The sequence below is a fragment of the Schistocerca piceifrons genome, chromosome 2 (assembly GCF_021461385.2).
Source record: "Schistocerca piceifrons isolate TAMUIC-IGC-003096 chromosome 2, iqSchPice1.1, whole genome shotgun sequence".
In the NCBI taxonomy this organism is placed as follows: Eukaryota; Metazoa; Arthropoda; class Insecta; order Orthoptera; family Acrididae; genus Schistocerca; species Schistocerca piceifrons.
Window position 1 is genome coordinate 721,453,548 of NC_060139.1, and position 21,660 is coordinate 721,475,207.

The window sequence follows — 21,660 nt, forward strand, 5'->3', positions numbered from 1 at the left end:
ACGCACTCAACTCTAACAATAACCCCACATCATGAATCTGAAGCCAACAAAAGGCTCCATACGTAAAAAAGAACACTAACGCTATGAAAATATTATAATCAAACTCCAGCAATAGACCAACTGCAGTACAACTACTATACTATCAGAACAAATAGAATTACCATTTAAATGAAATATCCGCCAAATGACTCTACACACTGTTTAGTCTAGTGTACAGTCATGATTTCGGCCTTTGGACGTTTTCAGGTACAACAGTGTTAAGCATAACCAGACTTCTGTAAAGGAAGTCATCGTGGAAATATATTAAAATTGTTTATATAATGCAGGTGTTACAGCGTAAAAATCGGAACGTATTCGCAAAGTGTCTGACATAAACAGAACAAACATGTCTGACGTATGCTGAATAATAGTGTCCTTAAATGATCACCAATAACAGTTATTACAAATGCAGGCCTCATTACCTAAAGCCACTCTGTCCACAGACATGTTTGTCCTATTTCTGCCGGACCATTTGTGAATATGTTCTTGTTTTCATACTATGTCACCTGCATTGTATAACCAAGTTTAATATATTTCGACGATGACTTCGTTTATAGAATTATGATCATGCTTAACATTGTGGTACTTGAAAATGGCCAAAGGACGAAATCATGATTGTATAATAGAATAAACAGTGATATGGCGTAATGTCTGGAGAGCGGGGTGGCCAGGGTCTTGGACTGTTCCTCCCAATCCACCGATCTGGACGTTACTTCCCTCTCCAGACTTTACGTCCCTTGACTTTTTTTTCTGGGGCTATATCAAGGACAGAGTCTTCGTCACACCAGTTGCTGGCGCCGACTAACTGAAGGCTAGGTTACAAGCTGCTGCGGGTGCTGTGACAAAACACATGATAACGAAACACCTGGCGGGAACTGGAATACCGCCTCGACATTCCCCGAACTACCAAGGAGCACACGTTGAGGTTTACTAACGTAAGTGGTCTTAAAAAAACTAGTAACACTAACCTACGTAATGGCATCAAATGTAAATTATTATGTCAAACGGTTATTCTGAAGTAAAGTGTTATAATCAGGGCAAGACTTTGTGCTCATCCTGAACTTTATTCCCGGCACAGTCGTGAACACTGGGCATCTCGAAATATAGATTTCCCTTACGATTTCCGAAATGGAATGTCCCATGCGTTTAGCTCCAACTGCCATTTCGCGTTCAAAGCCTGTTAATTCCTGTCGTGCAGCCACAATCACGTCAGACGCTTATTCACATGAATCACCTAAATGCAAATGACAGCTCCACCAATGCACTGCCTTTTTCTATTTTGCGTACGCGATACTACCGCCATCTTTGTATGAGCCTAATGCTATCTCATGACTTTTGACACCTCGGTGTATATACAACGACGGGTTAATGTCCTTTCAGACATACCCGAGCCGACAAGGAGCAGACATACACAGCTTTGTGGACCTGCCTAATTCCCGATCAAAGTGCTACTTCTTAAAGGTTCAAATGGCTCTGAGCACTATGGGAGTTAACACCTGAGGTCATCAGTCCCCTAGAACTTAGAACTACTTAAACCTAACTAACCTAAGGACATCACACACATCCATGCCCGAGGCAGGATTCGAATATGCGGCCGTGGCAGATATGGCGGAACTTTTATTTAGACAGTATTATATGGCTGTGGTCCCAAACCATGGAAACATCATATAGGATTAGAGGGATGAAAGTGAGGGATCTGCTGCCGCTTTACACCAATGCGCCGGCGTTGAATCCTGTTCTTGCTCTGTAATTGGCGCAGATTGCGGCGGCTGGCCACCGTGGCGGATCGAGCTGAACTGTGGAAAAGCAGCACTCCTCATTTGACTGTACGTGTCTAATTTTGAACACGGCAATGGGAGACATTTTCGTCGACTACGTTCAGAACGACGAGGCAGAAAAACAATGCGATCAGCGTCTTACCACTGGACTGGTGCGATGCTTTTTTGCGACCTGCGCCCTTTGATACGAAGGGAACAAATATAGACCTGGAGTAGATAGCAAGGTTCATTTCCATTGATTTTCATATCTGTATTCAACAACACAAGTACCGCATTGCACTCTCTGAAATTACTCACATTTAGACTTTTACATACACTCAGTTAGGGCGAAGGATGTGACAAACATCATCTATTAGGACATTTGCATGAGCAAAACCTTGTAATCGTTACAATTTCAGCCATTACATAAACATATAAGGTTTTATCCGGAATCCTACACAATAAACTAGTTGGATATGTGGAAGATACATTGGGTGGTTCTCAGTGTGGCTTTAGGACTAATAGATCACCTGTGGACCATATATTTGTACAGAGAGACATACAGGAAAAAGCATATAATATGGAACTCGAATGTAGAACTCAACAATATCTACTTGGACTTCAAGCACGGCTTCGATAGTCTAAAAAAAGGAGACGTGTTAGAAGATATAAACTGCTTGGCATACCATCCAAATATATTTCAGTTGTTGAGGCAACCTTGGCGGGTGTCAAGGCAGTGGTGAGAATGGATGGGGTGTTAACTGATTGTTTCAGTATCAATAAAGGAGTCACAGTGCTTTTAAATTAGACCTTAGAAGCAGTTACACGAAAACTTCAAGTACCTGGGATGATAGGTATTAAAACCACGCAGTTGGCTGCATATGCTGATGACGGTGCCGATGTTAGTAGAAGAAAGACGTCATTGGAGGGAAAAGAGTTGGAACTGAAAGAAGCCGAGCAGCATACGGTACTGGAAATTATTGAGTGAAAGACTAAATATGTGAAACTGTACAGAACACGGGGCAAGAACTTGGATGAGCAGTTAGAGAATTTTGAATACCTAGGGGATAATATTAATAGTCAGTTTTCCTCGTTTGCTGAAATAAAACCCTGCATTTTAAGTGATAAGGGATGATATCACAGTTTTAGAAAGCTAATTACATCTGCGATGGTAATTCGACAGCTCAGAATGACAATATATAATATTATGATTAGGTCAATGGTTACATATGAATGTGAAGCATGGACGCAACCAGCTCAGATGAACAGCAGCTCAGAATATTTGAACGAAGAATACTGCGAAAAGTGAATGGAGGGATCCCAAATACGAATAAGAAATAAGGAAGAAGATTAAAAGGAAGAGCGCGTAAACGATGGCTGGATGACATGAAAGGAAACATGAGAGTCTTGGGCATCGGAGAAGGAAAGTAAAACATAGAGCAGACTGGATGTAAACTATTATGGGAGCAAAGACCAACGCAGGGTTGTAAAGCCATACGAAGGATAATATAAGCGTCGAGCCTTTCTGCAAGAAATGGTGTACCACTCGCAAACATGTAACGTGATGTAAGAGCACTGATGGTAAAAAGATCCTGACAGGGAACGCGGACGAGTTTCACGCTTTCTCGATTACAGTCGGCTTAAAACTCGACTGGAATTACTGGTGTCGGTGACTGTAGCTACGTATCAACAAGTTCCCGAGTAAGCATTGCGAAGGGAACTGCATTCGACGGACATTTAGAGTCGGCTACCTCGCAAAAGGTCATTTTTCACAGCGACACACAAAGCTACCAGTTTTAAATGGACCGAAAAACACGGAATCTGGGCAATAGGTGGCTGCTGGAGATGTGTGGTACGGCTCGGCGAGGTGTTCTTTTGGCTCTTTCCAAACGATGCAAGACGTCGAGTTCATTGACGGCCCAGTGAGTATGTGAAGGGTGTAGTTCAGACCGGGGGTGACTCCCTGATGTTTTGGTCGTGCAATTCCTAACTTTGCTTGGGCGTACTCATTCAGGTATATTTCAAATAAAACTATATATCATTCCAGAGATCTTTTCAAGTCTCAAATGTCTATGACGTATGTATGTAGGCTGAAGTTCCGAATGGAAATTTGTACCAAGGCCGGTATATTCGAACTCGGGTCTGGTACTCACTAGGCAGATGCACTAACCACTGTACCACCCTGGAGAGGCTCTGCGCAACTGCACTGACAACTCTGACACGCCTCCCTTCCAGTCCAAATTCTCATTCATGCCTCAGTTTTTTCTAGCATTTATTCTACATCTTGTCTTGAAGTGGATATTTCCAAGACGTTAATAGACGTGATCAGATGGCTGCATGCATACGTTCCTAGTTTGGCGAACACTCAGGCGTACTCAGTGTCCTGGAATGACATGTCAATAGCGCAGCATGATTAGCCAACTTAAATATTTATAGGCAAAAACTACATTAAAAATTTCCATAGTTCAACTAATAACGTATAAAAGATCATTATTTTTGGGAACCAGTGAACAGCAGTGCAACTTCCCGCAATTACAAGAAGAAATGGGGATAACCACAATAGTGATTCACGGTCAGTCACATGAATATGACCGCCTGTCGAAAGCCTGAATAACCATCTTCTGCAGCGCGGACCGCTGCGAGATGTGCAGGAAGACAGTCAATGAGATTCTGGAAGGTACCGACAGGGATGTGGTGCCATGCCGACTCCAGGGCCATGGTCATTTGCGCTAGGTTTCTCGGTTGAGGATCTACGGCGCGAACAGCCCGATCGAGGTGGTCCCACAGATTCTCGGCTGGGTTTAAATCCGGTGAGTCTGGTGTCCAGGGGAGCATGGGAAACTCATCCTGGTGCTCTTCGAACCACGTAAGAACACTGAAAGCTGTCTGACACGTTGCGCTGTCCTGCTGGTAGATGCTATCACGCCAAGGAAAACCAAACTGCATGAAGGGATGGACATGGTCCCAAAGGACACGTGTTGATGCAACCTGCCTACCAGAATGACATCACACAGGGACTGCCACGAAAACATTTCCCAATCCATAACGCTCCCTCCTCTGGCGTGGCCCCTTCCGACGACTGTTGCAGGATGTTTGCCTTATGACTGATGGAGCACAGAACGTGATTCATCAGAAAAGGCTACCTGTCGTCACTCAGTGGACTTCCACTTGCGGTACTGGCGTGCAAATTCCGGCCTTCTTCGCCAATGAACAGCAGTCAGCTTGGGTGTTTGAACTAGGTGCCTGCTCCGGAGGCTCATGCGCAATAGTGTTTGCTGAACGGCCGTTGAGGAGACACTGTTGTTAGCCCCTGGATTCATCCAGGCGGTCAGCTGGTCAACAGCTGTGCGTCTGTTCTCCCGTACACATCTCCGCAGCAGTCGTTCACCACTGTCATCTTTGGCCCATGTTGCACCAGAGTTGCCTTGGCGCCGATTTTGGATTGGCATGCACGGTATTATTTAACGACGCGACGGTAGCATACGAAAAGTACAAACTCAGTGGTTTTGCTTCCAGCACCCGAAAGCCAATGATCATGCCCTTTAGGACTTCTAATAAATCGTTCCGTTTCCACATTATTGCACTGGTTTCCGCGTTCCCGCCAACACGCTTTATATACCCTCCACTGCCAGTGCTGCCACCTACCGTCTGTGAATGGCTACTGCACTTACGCGTCGAACGGAGGCGGTGGTCACATTAATGTGACTGGACCGGGTACATTCGCACATTTTGTAAACACAACATTGAGTTCAATTTTTCATTTGGAAAGGAAGGATGTCTGTCGCTGAAGTAAATAACTCCTCGTTTGTTCATGTTCGATTTTCCTCGTGGTCTTGCTTTAACTCAGGACACAGAGACCTTTACCACGTGACTTCATTTGATACGTCTTTGGTATAACATGCCCCATTCTCTTCTAAAGAGAAATTTCCTTCATTCAGCCTTACTTTCGAATTTGTAACTTCATAAACTTTCTAAGGTTAAAGTCTTGTGACGACAGCGATGTTCATACCGAGACACCGAAATCTATGCTATGCATGACGTAAGAAATGTACTTCTGTGCGATTCCGTTCTTTCGTATGTTCGTGGATACGTAAGCCTCTACACTGAGCGAGGAGGCACAATGGCAAGACACTGGATGGCGGATCAGATACCAAATCGCTTAAAACGAATGTTGGGATAGTACCTCTGAAAGGTCACTGACGATTTGCTTCCCATATCCTTCCCCAATACGAGATTATTTCTAATTGCCTCGTCATCGATGGGATGTTGAAATCTAATCTTCCTTTCTCGCTTACTTCCTTCATTTCCCATGCACCTGTCTGGAAGTCTAGAACTGGTTTAATGGAGTGCTGCACTCGTAAATGAGAATATGTCTTGAAATATTGCGTAGTAGAGGTAGTTTTCTGCTGTCAGTGACCCAAACAAGGCGGGATGTCAAGAGGAAAACACCGACCGCTATCGACTTATTATTCTTTTTGAGTCTAAGAGAGGATCAAGGAAGCTTGAAACATTTTTCTTTGTACTAAAAGAAAGTACATTAATGAAATGATTTTGTTGTTCCAAAGGGAGTTCATTGTACGTAAGGTATTCACCATGTTTAGAAAACACATGATGACACACATAACTCGCCCAGAGAATCAGAAAATGTTATTTATTCTGATCAACCAATCATCGCGTGACGTGAGCATTGGAAGCGCCAATCTAAAAGAAAATTTTATTTATGATACCGTACTTACTTATCAGCTTGGCCGCACAAACTGCAGTCGGCCTTTACTCTCGCCAATCAGCTTCCTCCGTGTCCTCCGGTCCATGTATTCTTCTCCAGCTAGCCCCATTGTACTCATAACCTCTTCGGTCCTGTCAGTCCATCTCGATGTGTTATTCCCTTTGGTCCGCTACCTCTGATGTCCTGTTCCACTACCTGCCTGGTTAACTGGCCTTCTCAAATCGTTCTATCCATACCACTTCACTCTCCTCTCTTTAACGACTGCCACGATATCCAGCGAAACTCCTGCAGTTCACTGTTTCTGCTTCTTCTTCGGTCGTCCCTGCCCTTTACTTGTCCAAAAATCTATTCCTGAACAGCGTTCTCATATGTCAGTAATTTTCTGTCTTTGGATAAGAGGGTAGATTTCTGCTCCGTACAGGACTTTTTTATAGATCCTAATCTTCGTTAATCTTAATAGGAGCAGGGGCTTCGGCAGCTTTCCGGGTGAAAACGTTAACCTGTTTCCTACTTGAATTCTTGCCATTACTTCTTGGTCTATCTCACTCCTTTCGCTGAGAACTCCCCCAAGATATTTTAACTCTTTTCCTCCTTTCAAAGAGTTTACCATCCTCATCGAAAGGTCTGTCATCGTTCTCTCTGATTACTACAAGATAGTTGATCTTATCCGCATTCTAGTCTGCTCTCACTGCCTCTTCCATTAACACTCTTACCATCTGAACCAGATCTTATTCGCTGTCTTGGCCAGTGCCTTGATCCTCCTATCAGCTTATTTCCATTCTCTTCGCTTGTTACTTTTCTCAGTTCTCTTTCTAGTACCAGATTAAACGCATGGGAGGAGGACCATCCTTTCTGTCGCACTTCAGTACTCGCGCTGAAGTTCTCGACATATTTCCGTTCATTTTCACAGTGCATGTTGTCTCTTGTATATATGGTTGTGGGTTTCTTTTTTTTTTTACAGTCGTATTGACCAACTAGGATCACGTTAACAACTTTAGTTCCTCTTCTTCATTTGTTCTTGTTTCCTATTTTTCCAGTATTCCCTCATTTTCTCCCCATGAAGTCTCTTTCTTTCTTCTGTCCATGTTGTTCCCGACTTTTTATTTCTTTTGTTTTGAAAGCCTTCCAAATTTAGTATTTTGTTTTTAAAACGGTTTCTTTCTGCTATTTATGATTCTTTGATGTTGTTTCTTTCAAGATCTTTTCTTGCTTCTGTAATCCATGCTATTGTCGATTTCTTCTTCCAGAAATATAGGAGTATTTGTTTTGTTAGTCTATTTCCATCCATTCGGTAGAGATGTCCAAAAAAGGTTAATTTTCGTTTGGCCATTACTTCAGATATTTTCTCTATATTTTTGTAGGTCTCCTCATTACTTCTTATTTTCCAACCATCTGCAGTTTTCATTGCACCCATTATTTTTCTAATAATCCTTCTTTCCAGTACCTCTAGTTTGTCCATCTTATAGTTCATTGTTAGGCATTCAGATCCATATAAACATTCAGGTCGTGCCACTGTGGTGTAGTGTTTTAGTTTTGTTTTTCTAGATATACATTTCTTGTTGTAAATGTTTTTGGTCAAACTATATGCTCTTTCCATTTTGTTAATTCTTACATCTATTGCAGATTTTTCTAGTCCATTCTGTTGTATAGTTTTTCCAAGATATTTAAATTTATTTACTCGCTCTATTTTACCTATTTGTGTTTCTATGTATTTTGGTGCATTTTTTATATTTGTCGTGAATTTTGTTTTTTCAGCTGAAATTTTGAGACCAGTTCTGTTTGCTAATTTTTCCAGAACGTTTATTTGAGTAACTGCTTCTGTCAGGTTTTCTGAAAGTATTGCGAAATCATCCGCAAAAGCCAAGCAGTTTACCTTAATTCCATTTGTTTTCCTTCCCAGAGTTATTGGTTCAATTTTGTGATTTTTTAGCTCCGAATTCCAGATCCTTACAATTTTTTTCTAGAACACAGTTAAACAGTAAAGGTGATAAACCATCACCTTGTCTAACACCAGTTTTTATTTCAAAAGGCTGAGATACTTCTCCCATAAATTTGACTTTACATACTGTACCTGTTAGTGTTTCACGAATTATGTTTGCTTCTCTAATGACCTTATCTATCGTTTCTCTGTCTATACAATCAAGTGCTTTCTTGAAATCTATAAATGACACTAGTATTGGTTTGCTGGTTAACATTCTATGGCGAATTATTGACTTTAAGTTAAAAATTTGTTCTGCACAGGATCTTCCCTTTCGAAAACCACCCTGATATTCTCCTAGTTGTTTGTCTAAAGTATCTACCACTCTGTTGAGGAGAATTTTTGATAATATTTTGTATGTCACTGGTAGAAGTGACACTCCTCTGTAATTACTGACATTTTATTTGTCTCCCTTTTTATGTAGCGGGTGGATTAATGCTGTTTTCCATTCAACTGGAATCTTTTCAGTTTTCCAAATGTTCTCAAAAAGCAGCTGTAGATCCTTTATGATTTTTGGTTCTGACCGCTTCAATAATTCTGCTGTAATGGAGTCTTCACCACTTGCTTTATTGTGTTTGAGTGTTTTGATGGCTTCATGAATTTCTAGCTCTGTTGGCGGGAAATCTTCCTCTAGATTTTGAGGTGTCACTGGAAATTCTAATTTATCTGTTGGAACTGGACAGTTTAACAACTTTTCAAAAAAATTTGCTAAAATATCACAATTTTCTTTATTACTTAATCCTATTTTGCCATTTTCATCTTTGAAACAAATACTTGGTGCCTGATATCCTCTAAGTATGTGTTTAAAGGTTTGGTAAAAATTTCTAGAATTATTTTTGCTAAAATTTTCTTCTGTTTCAATAAGGTGACAGTTTTCAATGTTCCTTTTGATTTTCCGAATTATTTTTGAAGTTTCTTTTCTTTGTTGTCTGAATTGTTCAAGGTCTTCCTATTTTTCGAACATCTCCATTTTCTCCATTTTTGAGCTCTTTGTATTAGTGCTTCTTCACACTCCCCATTCCACCATGTCTTCTTTTTATTCTGTGCTTGTGTTAGTTTTATCAGTTTTCTAGAAATTTGCGCTCTTTTTAGTACCTGCCATATTGCTTGCCTGTTCACAGTATCATATGTGTTTTGTAAGTCCGCAAAAAGATAGTGACCGTTTCTGTGAAATTCCCATCTCTTTGACAACACTTGCCTTATTATATGCAGTTGGTCTACGGTTGATTTTCCTATTCTAAATCTTACTTGCAAGAATCCAAGTACCACCTCGACGTATGGTGTTGGCCACATCACGCTCAGGATCTTAAGCAAACTGTGCGTGATAAAGCAATTCCCCTGTAATGGCTGCGTCTCTTTGCGCTTCTTTCTTAAGTGCCAGGTATTCGTTTGATTGTTTACATCTCTTCCCTGTTTCAGCATCTCTGCAAGTATTATATCTCTGCCAGCCTTGTCACTCCTCACCGGAGCTTGTTACGAAGTTCAGCTGCTCGCCGCAAAGCGCTGACAGCCGACTTTTACGAGTTGCTAGTCAATGGAGAGTATGTGGTGTTAAAGACGCGGCACCTTTCGATTACGAGGTTTCGAGTTCAAAAATTTCTGTTTTTCCTAAGTTTCTCTAGCAAAGCAAACTATCCGCTTCAGCATAATCTCTCTGAAATATTTACACACCAGAGCATTCAGAAGTAAATACTCAACAGTTTTCCCCAGTGTTACCAGAAAACCATGCTGCTTATTCTAGTTCTTCCACAATGTACATTTCCAACTGTTAAATCATACGTTTACACGTACGGGAAGTGCTCGCTATAAAAACCGACATTGCATTTACGAAATTCACATACTGTTTCCTATGATGTCACTGGAATATATCAAATCCATTAATGGAGATTTATGCGAATTGTAGAAATCAGATGTTTGCAGGTTGGGCAGTATATTCCCTTCAGTACTTTCATCACTTCGTTACAATAGGCCAATCATCAAAGGTTGTATTGTATTGTATGTTAACCGGGGGCCTAGAAACGACGGAGAGGCTCCGTCCCCGCCGCAGCCGCAGTGGTCCATAACCCCACGACGACTACCGCAGTCCACTTCACCCCTCCGCCGCCCCACACCGAACCACTCTTTCAGGATTATTGTGCAGTTTGGCCCCCGGTGGACCCCCCCCCCCCCCCCAGGGCACGTCTAACACCAGACGAGTGTAACCCCTATGTTTGCGTGGTAGAGTAATGGAGGTGTACGGGTACGTGGAGAACTTGTTTGCGCAGCAATCGCCGACATAGTGTAGCTGAGGCGGAATAAGGGGAACCAGCCCGCATTCGCCGAGGCAGATGGAAAACCTCCTAAAAAGCATCCACAGACTGGCCGACTCACCGGACCTCGGCACAAGTCCGCCGGGCAGATTCGTGCCGGGGACCAGGCACCAGTTCCCAATCCGGAAAGCCGTGTGTTAGACCGAACGGCTAACCGGGCGGGATATCATCAAAGGTTAACAACATTAAGTTGGGTACCTGAAGAAAGAGAAACCTCCTTGTGGGCACGCTTAGTTTACAGTTTTCAAATTCAGAATTTATTGGTCCTTAACTATTATTAAAAGCTTATTTTAATACCAGTAGGAAAGCAAGACAATAAGAGTTACACATACGAACAATTACATTGCATTTGGCGCGTAGCGACTGATATGTTGACAATATGAGCAGGCAACTATACTTTCTCATTATTTTCCTACTCAGTGACATTGTGATGGTTTTTTATGCAAGTTTTTCCAAACTCAAACTGCTGTTTTGGCCGTGACTGAGCTGGTACATGAAGGTACCGATAATAAACCATGTTCTAAAACTCAGTCCACTTATGAGGTTTTTTTTGCGTAGGGCTCGCACTCCTTTTACGTTTACGACGCACCAGATTATTGGGAGCCTGCTTTTCAATTTGTTGCCTAAATATTGCTGCTACTGAAATTATATGGAGAGGATAATGTGGAAATTGCTTTGAATGCTACCTCTTCTGAGACTCTTTTCACTCGTAATTGTGTATTTCTTAGATCATTATCAACCGGAAATTCGTGGTAAGTTATGCTGCTAGTTTTTGCTTTGTCATTCTTATAGAGCGGCGCCCAACTGTAAGGCACTTGCATAGAAAATGAGTGTATTTCGAACTATTATGTATCAAAAAACGTAGTATCAACGTACTTTTAGCGTAAATGTACAACACTATCAGCAAAATGTACAACTGCCATACGAATACAAATACTACAACAATATTTTCAACAGTATAAGCTTTATGTATTGCTTACTATCGTTAAAAGAGGACTAGAGTTACAGGATCGTCGTCAAACAAAATAAATCCAGCAAACCATAAACTAAATATTCACTGTTCACAGCTTACACAAACCCATGTGATTTTGACACTAACAATCCCACAGTCCAGGAATGTTTGTGGCACCATTGGTGTGTGGAACAGCTTGCGGGAAAACTGTAAAATCCAACGACACGCTGTCCGCCATATGATCCCAGGAAGTGTCGAGGCCGTTTGAGCATACTAGCGTGCTATGCCTGATACCTTTCCTTTCTTCAGCATGTTTATGACTTCTCATACCTCTTCTGTGCTTGATAATTCATACTCTGTCGGTAATGTCTCTCTGTTTTCTCTTTACAGTTATTCTTCTTCTTCCTCTTCTTCTTCTTCTGTTCCAGTACACTGTTGACGGTTTCATCCATATCCAGGAGGTTTTCTAAATAGTTTTTCCATACCTCTACAGGTTTCGACTTCACTCTTTAATTAGGAGCTATGAATATTGACTGGGTGTTCATGCATACATCTTTGCTTTCTCGTCGCCAGTTAGTTTGCTAACAACATCGTCTAATTCTGGTAACGGAAACCGATGCCTTCATGTGGACACAGAAAAATGGAAGGAATAGCTAACCGCTAGCAAAAAGAATGACACAACTGGTTGTGCCATTCTCCTTCATCCCCTTAGACTTCCTCCATTTCTGTTCTCTCTCAACCATCCTCTAAGGAAACTTCTTCTATAATAAAGAAGCTTTTTAATTTTGGTTGTTTCATTAGATTCTTCAGTTGTGGGGTTGAGGAACATCACCAGTGTTGAAACAGAGCAATAGTTATTGGGAGAAACTGTATTACTGATTAATTTCAGTGTCCTGCTCACCTAGAGTAAAACCTTGTATCTCGGAAAAATCTACGAACTTAAATTTCATTGGATCGTGTCTTACATCCGTTTACTAGGTGAATTGTTACGTACATGATATATCCGTAAAAGTAATGGAAGATAATTGTGGAGAAAGAGACGCACAACCAATTTTAGCTTTCACGTCGCCTTTTTCTCAAAAGGGCATTCACTCTAGTCAAGTCTAGCTTCGTCTTTGATGCACAGTTAGCTTACAAGTTTGAACGTATGCTAGCCTCGCGTCGTGAGGATATCTTGGCTCGCATACATTCGGCACAGTTTCCGAGGGAGATATGGAGGTACATTTTCTGTATTAAAGAGTTCCGACGTCTTCATTTGCCCGGATAAGTGCTACAGCAGATACCACTTAGATAAAGCTGTGTGGCAATTTCCCAGCGCAGCGACGATTTCCTCTATAATTGTGCACTGACTCTCATAAATTTCGTCACGTCGTAAATTCCGTCGAGAAAACAGGCTGCAGGAAAAGATAGCGAAGCACAGTCACCACCTCTTCCAATGACATACAGTCACCACGATAGTCTTACTGCGTCTGAGGCTGTTATGTTCTACACCGCACCAGAAGGAATGCGTGTTCTGCCGTCGTGGTAATAAGATCATTTATTAGTCTCTCCTTACGTGTCGGTCTGTCGTGAAATTGACATGATGTTTTCTGAAGCGGAAACAGTACGGGCCGATGCTCCCAAAAACGTTCCCAATTAATGTTTATCAGGATGTCATTCGTTCAGATATGTTGTGACAGGACAGCGCTTGTTGTTTATCTTGATAATCAGCACTGAAGTATCACCTGCGTCAGCTGTTCTCTTTTATTGTTTGGTAAACGCCATGAGTTTGGGGCACATCTGAAAGGATTCTCAAGGCTCCTCTGGCTCGTTGCAGAGGAGTTCGCAATAACGAGTGGCATCTTGGAGGTTTCCTTGAAATATACTGTTTCGCTCATTTACTTTCATATCCGTTTCGTTTTGTACCGTGAGCTGACGAGTTTTCTTTGAGTACAGACCGTAACACTCACTCAACACTACCGGCCGCCTATGATTATGCAACCTGCATTACCCTTGGTTACAGGTGAAATGCAAGTGAAATAGCAGTTACGCGATTTTGTAGCAATTACTATACCGACAGCAGAAGCCTCTCAAGTAAACATACGACAGGCCGGCAACAGCGTAATGGTCTACTTTATTTTGTTCTCTTACTAATGTTGGCATGTTTGACGGCCTCACAGTGAGCGCCGCTTCCATCTTTCACGTCTTTCATAAATTTATTTATTTTTCCTTTTTGCAACACTGCAACATTGACCATACAGCCAGGAAGAGCTACAACAGTACATAGCTAACATAAAACGTTTGTGCTAAAATAAAATGTACGACTAAGCTTAGTTTTGGGGACAGTACAATATACTAAGGAGTTTGCATTACGTACAATTCTACCGTTAATAGTGTTTTCATACGGAGTATCTAATTCAAGAATAGTTGAGTTTACATATACACATACCAGTTTGCAATTTAAAAAATTTACAAAGGAGCAATAAGCTAAGTTTTCACACATCAGTCTAACGGGACTGTCGTCATAGGAGTACTTGAGCCACATGGCATTATGTACTAATTTTAAATCTGGTTAGCAGCTTCTTTTAACTTTTTCGCTGTCAAATTTTACTTATTTACATTGACTCGGTAGAGTAAGGAGGTAACACTTGTAGATATGGAAAACCCTCTTGCAAACCAGTTTACCGTACAATACTTCATGTTCTTCCTTATACTTAGTGCCACACAATACTATGGCCTCCACTTCCCTCTAACTGATGGTATCTTAATCTCTGTGCGGTGGCTGGGCGCATACGTCATCTGCTTATGGATTGCGTGCAAACCCTTTTACGCGTTCTTCAGCTATTTTGTTTATATATAGTACGTTTTAAGGTGAGAATACTGCTCCATTTCAACATAAACCTGTAGGCGCGTGGAAAGCGCCTGAAAACTGGCCCATGAGAAAGACTGAAACACGAACAGACTTCTTTCATTCTTGCTATTTGTTCGTGCGTCCTTCTCTAACGTAGGGTATCCTCAGCTGTCGTTACAGTGTTATTGAGTGGATGGTCCAGATGTATAAAAATGCAGATATTTAAACTAAACGCGTCTCCCCCTAAGCCATTATCAAGCGTTCGATCACAACAGCAATTGTTTTGTAGGTCAATGTGTGTCCTGAGCTGTCCGATTCACGAAACTACTTTTGTTGTGATCAAACATCTGACAATAGCCGAATCTGTTAATATATTTTAGGTCCACAGCTTTGCTTCGGCCGTTTAGCAGTTGATGGCAATAGCGAAAAGTGGTGGTGCAGGTGGTAGGTCGTAAGTGCCATAGAATAAGCGTAGATATCGTATGCTTATCGCGATCAAAATATTAGTCGATATGTGATTGCATCATAAGGTTGTCCTTGACTTAATATGTCAGCTTACGAGTCCAGTTCTCGTCATTTGCGCGAAGTTTTGATTTTCAACTTTAACGTGACTAAATCTGCTGAGTCTCATAAAATGCTGGGGAATACCTATGGTGAGGCACCTATTAACGAAAGAATGTGCAGAGAACAGTTTCAACGCTACAAGAACGATGATTTTGACGTCGAAGACCGGCGTCCTGTTGGTGGAGAGAAGTTTTCGAAACTACTAAAACGGACAGAACCAATCACCGTTAACGAAAACAATGTTCTGTTTGAGCTGAGCACTGAAAGCCAAACGGCCACAATACAGCGATGGACATGAAAAGGTGATTTTGCAGCACGACAGTGCTCGACCCCATGTCGCAAAACCCGTTAAAACATACTTGGAGACATTGAAATGAGAAGTCCTACCTCAACGGCCGTACTCGCCAGACATTGCTCCCTGAGACTACCATGTATTTCGATTAATGCCACACGGCCTGGCTGACAAGCGCCTCCTGTCGTATGAGGAAGAGCAAAATTGGATCGATTCACGGATCTCCTCAAAAGATGCCCAGTTCTTCTGCCGAAGGATTGGGATGCTACCCGAAACATGGGAGAAATTAGTGGCCAGCACACACAATAAAGCCTTGAAGTTGTAGAACAAACGGCGGAATCGAAGTTGTAGACCTAATACACATTTTTATGCAACTGGAGCAGTCATTTAATAAAATAAAAACTTCACTCTGACACGAGTCTCATCTCTGACTTAATTGTGAAGGGAACACTCACGGCGTTATGTTTTGAAACCAATAAGTCTTAAACAGTTGCAACTGCCGCTTTAATTGACTGATACGGAGTTATTAAATCCTTAAAAGAATCCTTCACTCAGCATTCTATTATTTTGATCAGCTGAAATAATATTAATTATCTCTGCATTTCAACGAAGATCCCGATTCAGTAGATAACGCTGATATTTCAAACTCTGTAGTTGCTGCTTTAGTTAATTCCAGGATATTAATCCGGATAATGTAAGGTGAAACATAAAACGTTAATTCGTAGAGAGTCGAATGTGGGTAGAAGTAGAAAACCCATATAGACTTTTCATTTGTTTTTTAATTTATTCGAAAAAAAGAAGGAAGATTCGCGTTTAACGTCTCTGTGACGACCCTGTTCTCAGCACAGATGAAATTTTCTGTTTCTTCGGGCAGAGGCTGAGTGTCTGCGTAGGTGTTGAACACTGGTTGGAGAAGCACGAGCGTCAGGGGCTTCCTGTCTTCAGGGATTGATTCCTTGATCTTGGAAATAATAATAAAAAATAAATAAATAAATAAAAATTGGCCAAGTCGCTCACTAACGGCCGTACAAACTTAATTAAATCTGCATTTGGGAAATGTGGACAACCAAATTCTGTTTGGCTGGATGGGGATTTGAACCATAGTTTTCTCAAATATATAATACGAGCCCAGCGTGCAAGTATTTCATCACCTCGCTAGGTAGTTTCAGTAATTATATCAGTTTCTCCACAGAGATGTATGACAGATTTTTTTTTCTTTTTTTTTTTTTTTGGCCAGTTAATATAAAATCGGTTTCGACTCTGTTCAAATGGCTCTGAGCACCATGCGACTTAACTTCTGAGGTCATCAGTCGCCTAGAACTAATTAAACCTAACTAACCCAAGGACATCACACACATCCATGCCCGAGGCAGGATTCGAACCTGCGACCGTAGCGGTCGCTCGGTTCCAGACTGTAGCGCCTAGAACCGCACGGCCACTCCGATCGGCTTTCGACTCTGTACCAGGTGCAACAAATCGGTGCCGACAAATGTAGAGGAACTGTAGAGGGCGTCTTGCGGAAAAAACTGAGGGTAAGACCCATGCCCGGAAACACCATTCAGTGACGCTACAAAGCTCCCGAGCTACAGCTTGCACACTGACGGGAGCGTGTCGGGAAAGTTTGACAGCATCCAGGCGAAGGCGACGTCACCAGACACAACATTATGCGTCGCACAGAATCACATATACTGCCCAAGGGGCGGCCCATATAACTTGTAAGCGGTGTGGCCCCGTTTGGTGATATTAAGATCAAGGATTTCTGTACCCTATTTGGTCTTCTAAGCACTTTCAACAGTACCTCGACATCATTTGTCAGCGTCGTTTCGTCTCACACTGCGAAATCCCATCAGTCTTCTGACTGCTTCGTTGTGGCCCGCCGCCAGTTCCTATTCTGTGTCAACCTCTTCATCTCAGAGCAGCATTTATACGGAACATCCTCAACACTCTCAGTGTTGTCCTACAGTTTTCACCCCCTACAGTTCCCTCCATAGTATCGCAGAAATTATTCCCTCGTGCCTTAACGCTGATACTCTCAGAAAACAAAGAGTTTCAGGAGACTCTACATTGTGGCCACGTAGCGCGATACTTCTACTCTCTCATGTTTGCGTACGACCTTCTTACATCTAGCAGCTCCACGATTACTCTGCCTCGTTTCAATTATCATGCTGATACTGCACCTTATCACATAGTAGATGCATTACACTAGCTTTTACATTTCCATTTCGTTCTGTGACTCATTGCTGTAGAATCTGGACAAAACATTTACCTTTTAGGTACACTAAGAGATCTCTTTTCTTCTATGTGATCTATGTGATCTTCAACATTTATTACTGATACTCAGTTCAAAACGTCATGGCAAATTTGAATTCATAGGGGGTTAGTCTATCTACAGTGACATAAATGGATAGTTTTACACCATGAGCACTTTGACCGAACGCTATCGGTCTGATATACGGGTTTTTCCAAGGATGTGGGACATGTTGACTGAAGTATCAACCGTTTGTGGGCTAATTTTCGATACTGAAAGAAGTAACTCCTGCAGATTACAATGGTGGGGTGGGTAAGCGTAACGCTACTGGAACTTTTCAGATGCAGATAGCAACACGACATCCCCAGAGGATGTGATCGTGGAACTAACTGCCATTTTTTCGAACTTTGAGAAAGCTCGAATCACTAGATCACGGACATGGGAGCATCACACCGACAGATCGCAAAGACTGTTCCCTGGCCCAGGCCTTGGCAATATACACTAACATCGGCCACCGCGCCACCTCCTCACACCTACTACCACCCTGGCCCATGTTCTGTCAATAGAGGCTCACATTGGCCTCTACATCTCCTCTCGTACCTGCTGCCACACTGGCCAAAATACTGTTAATAGACGCTTATATTGGCCACCGCATTACCTCCTTCTGCCTGCTGCCAAGGACCTGGCGATAGACACACACATCGCCAACCACGCAACCTCTGCAGAGCGAGTGGTGTCGGTATGGTCTCAGGTGAAAGATGTGGCAAGAACTCTAGACATCGGACGTTCTAGAAGGACTACACCACAAAAATTAGGTAGAACTGGTAGACTGGCTCTGACCAATAGACAGACGACGCAACTGAAATCCTAGTTGAGATTACTGGCAGAGTGACACCGTGGAACCTAGGGAACAGATTGCTGGAAGCTGGGTCGAGATCTTGGGTTTCCATCGGTCCTTTACCCGTAACACCGTACTACTGACAATAGAAACTAAGATGCTGTAGAGCCCTCGAGCTGGGACACTGAGTAACATTCTATGATTTTCAGCGATTACTCTCGCTTCTGTTTGTGGCAATCATATCGACGCCTGCGTGCCTATAGACGACCTGGTTAAACGCCGCAGGGGTCAGCGATTCTCGAGAACCACAACTCTAGAACTCCTGGAATCATGATATTGGGAGCAGTTTGACATGATAGCAGGATTTGCTAATTATTGAAGGGGAGCTGAATGCTTGCCAGTATGTGGTAAGAATGGTAAATCCTGTTGTTATACTCTTCATGATCAGGGTAGTTAACAGCGTATTTCAAGTGGATAATGGAAGGCCCTACATTGCAATTCACACTACGAATGTTTTGAGGAATGTACGAATCCTCGAGTGACCTACGCAGTGTCCTGATTTGTCACTCAATGATCATGTCTGAGATGCGATGGGAAGACGCGTACTTTCGTCCCACCCTCCAGTCAACAATGTTCTTGACTGACAGCGTGTGTTTCAGCCGCGGCAAGAAATCCGCCAAGATGACAGGCGGAGGCTTTTTGCTTTCATTCCAAAACGAACATAAGAATGTACTCGAGCCCATAGGAGTCACACATTATAGTGATATTCATGATGGTCATCACTTCCGAATGGAATAAAAGTTTATAGTCAGTTAATATATGCTTTGCGGTGAACGCATCCACTAAGTTTGATAAATATCGTATTTGGTGCTTTATGGTGTACCACTTAAAATTTTCTTGAATGTAGGTATTCCTACACTAAGAGATGACAGCTTAGTGACTATATAGTGCCTTGAAGCAACAAATGGTTAATAAGGTCCACGCCTCTGAATCTTTGGAGAGAATTATGTCGTCGAATCATGACTTTTGTGACTAGAGTAATTAAAAAACAGTTGGGGTGCGACTGGTCAAAAATGTACCTGCAGCTCGGTTACTCCTTCCTCCAATTTTACAGATGGATTAGACCTTACCTGCAGAACTGCCGTCTTCTGTACTGTCAGCAGTGGATCTTCCTAAAGAAAACAGCTGTTTCACTTCAGGCGCAATTAAATTATTTAGAGAGACGACGAAATGCTACAGAAGCAACTGAGAAGTGGCAGCTTAATTACGTTCTGTATATTGCTGTTAAGAACAATTGAAAATGCGAGACAGCCTTCACAGTGTGGGAACAGCCAAGAATAAAATATTTCAAATACTATTATTGTCACAAGCAAAGTATCCATAGAAAATTATTGCAGAAAATTAATGCATTATTTACCCAAGGGAAAGGCAGTGAAAGTACATTCAGCCTTTCTGGAAAGTTGCTTTTAATATTAAGAGAGAACCAATTAAGAGAAGGTACACACGCAGTGAGGCATGAATGAGATTTAGATGTGGAAACGAGGTCGCGAACTCGTTGGTTACCACAAATGCGTTGAAGGTTAGTCAGTGGACTGCCAGCTGATCGGATTTTAATCGCGAATTCACTGGACACGTCTCGCTACAAAGTAATGAAGACCAGAAAGTGCTGCGCCTAAGGCTGCAGATGTACAGTAATCGATCGACCGTGTCAAGAAGCTGATCGGATTTTAATCGCGAATTCACTGGACACGTCTCGCTACAAAGTAATGAAGACCAAAAGTGCTGCGCCTAAGGCTGCAGATGTACAGTAATCGATCGACCGTGTCAAGAAGCTGCTTCAGATTAGGAACCGGAGCGTGCGTCTCCCCTTTTTCTTACCTCGGAGGCGCCGTACCAGTGTTGCTACTCGGAAGAAAAGGTAGTAATTCTGTACTTCCCACCTGACTAGGGAGGCGGAACTGTCTCTCCTTTGCCGGGTCGGACGGAGAAGAGAGAGTGACGCCTGTTGCTTTACGCTGGTCATTTTGAGGATGCGCCAAATCAACACTACCGCAGAAAACAGTGTCTCCCTTCGTGGAAGCGTTGCTATGAAGCAAGTTTAAACGTAACGGCTAAAGCCTACCTTTTCAACAGATCAGCTATCATCAGATCATTTTATTCATTTTGTTTTTAGAAAAAGAGAAAATTTGCGGACCTTCTTCTCTGGTAGTCCTTTATCTTGGGAATACATTGGTTGCTCCAGAATTACTGGGAAGAATTACCCGTAACGGTGAAAACTGTCTTTCAGTTTATCAGCTCACTAATTAAGGATGTGATGCATTCTTGAATACAGTCATTTGTTTCTTGGTCTTTATTACGTGCCAATTCTGCACTTTCACTTTAAATTACTTAAAAATTTTATAACCCTTTCTTTGTAAGGCTGAACGAAATGGTCGCTGGTCCCTCTCAGAATAGGTGCGTGTGTATGCTGGCGAAGTCTGTCGTTTACAAGGCAGTGTTGGTAAAGCGCGCCTGCGGGCTGGTGGTGTTGCAGTGCGCGTGGAGGTGCACCAGAGCAGCAGCTCGGGCGCCGGCTCCGACGAGAACCTCAGCGACGTGAGCAGCGAGCCGCCCACCGCCCCCGTGTCCGCCGCGGGGCCCGTCAGCGCCGCCCACGCGCATGCGCCGCCCTCCTTGGCCGGCGACCACGACCACGACTACGAGGACATCAACCTGGTGCACGACCACGCCAACAACAAGGATGCCGACTCGCTCGCGCAGACGTCGCGCGCGCCGTCCATGGCGCCCTCTACAGGTACGGCGCCACTTGGCCGAATTAAATGTATGCTAGGTTTATTTATTGGTTATTTCGGAAGCAGATGGAAGCCACCTATATACGGAAAATTTTAATAGGCGATTTTATAATTAGATATTTTAACCAGCCATAGGCAACGACAACGTCTTTCTATAAGTTTTATGTGACTCTGAAATCTGGTCATGAGAAGCTAATCGCTATTGAGGAAGTTTAAGTAATTAGTATTGCCGACACACCGGAAAATATTTCTGCTGCCTCACTCCATGTGGGGATGGAACTAGTAAAATATTCTCTATAGTGTAAAGTAACCCTTACCATTCTCTGTATAGTGTC

General features: G+C 42.5%; 1 protein-coding gene across 1 annotated transcript in view; it reads left to right on the top strand.

The window, feature by feature from the left end:
- The window catches only part of LOC124776702 (espin-like), a 485,149-nt gene that overhangs the window by 367,894 nt on the left and 95,595 nt on the right, over window positions 1-21,660 (top strand). The window contains exon 9 of the mRNA XM_047251812.1: window positions 21,067-21,327. Within this exon, the coding sequence (XP_047107768.1) occupies window positions 21,067-21,327 (261 nt within the window). The remainder of the gene's footprint in view (window positions 1-21,066; window positions 21,328-21,660) is intronic.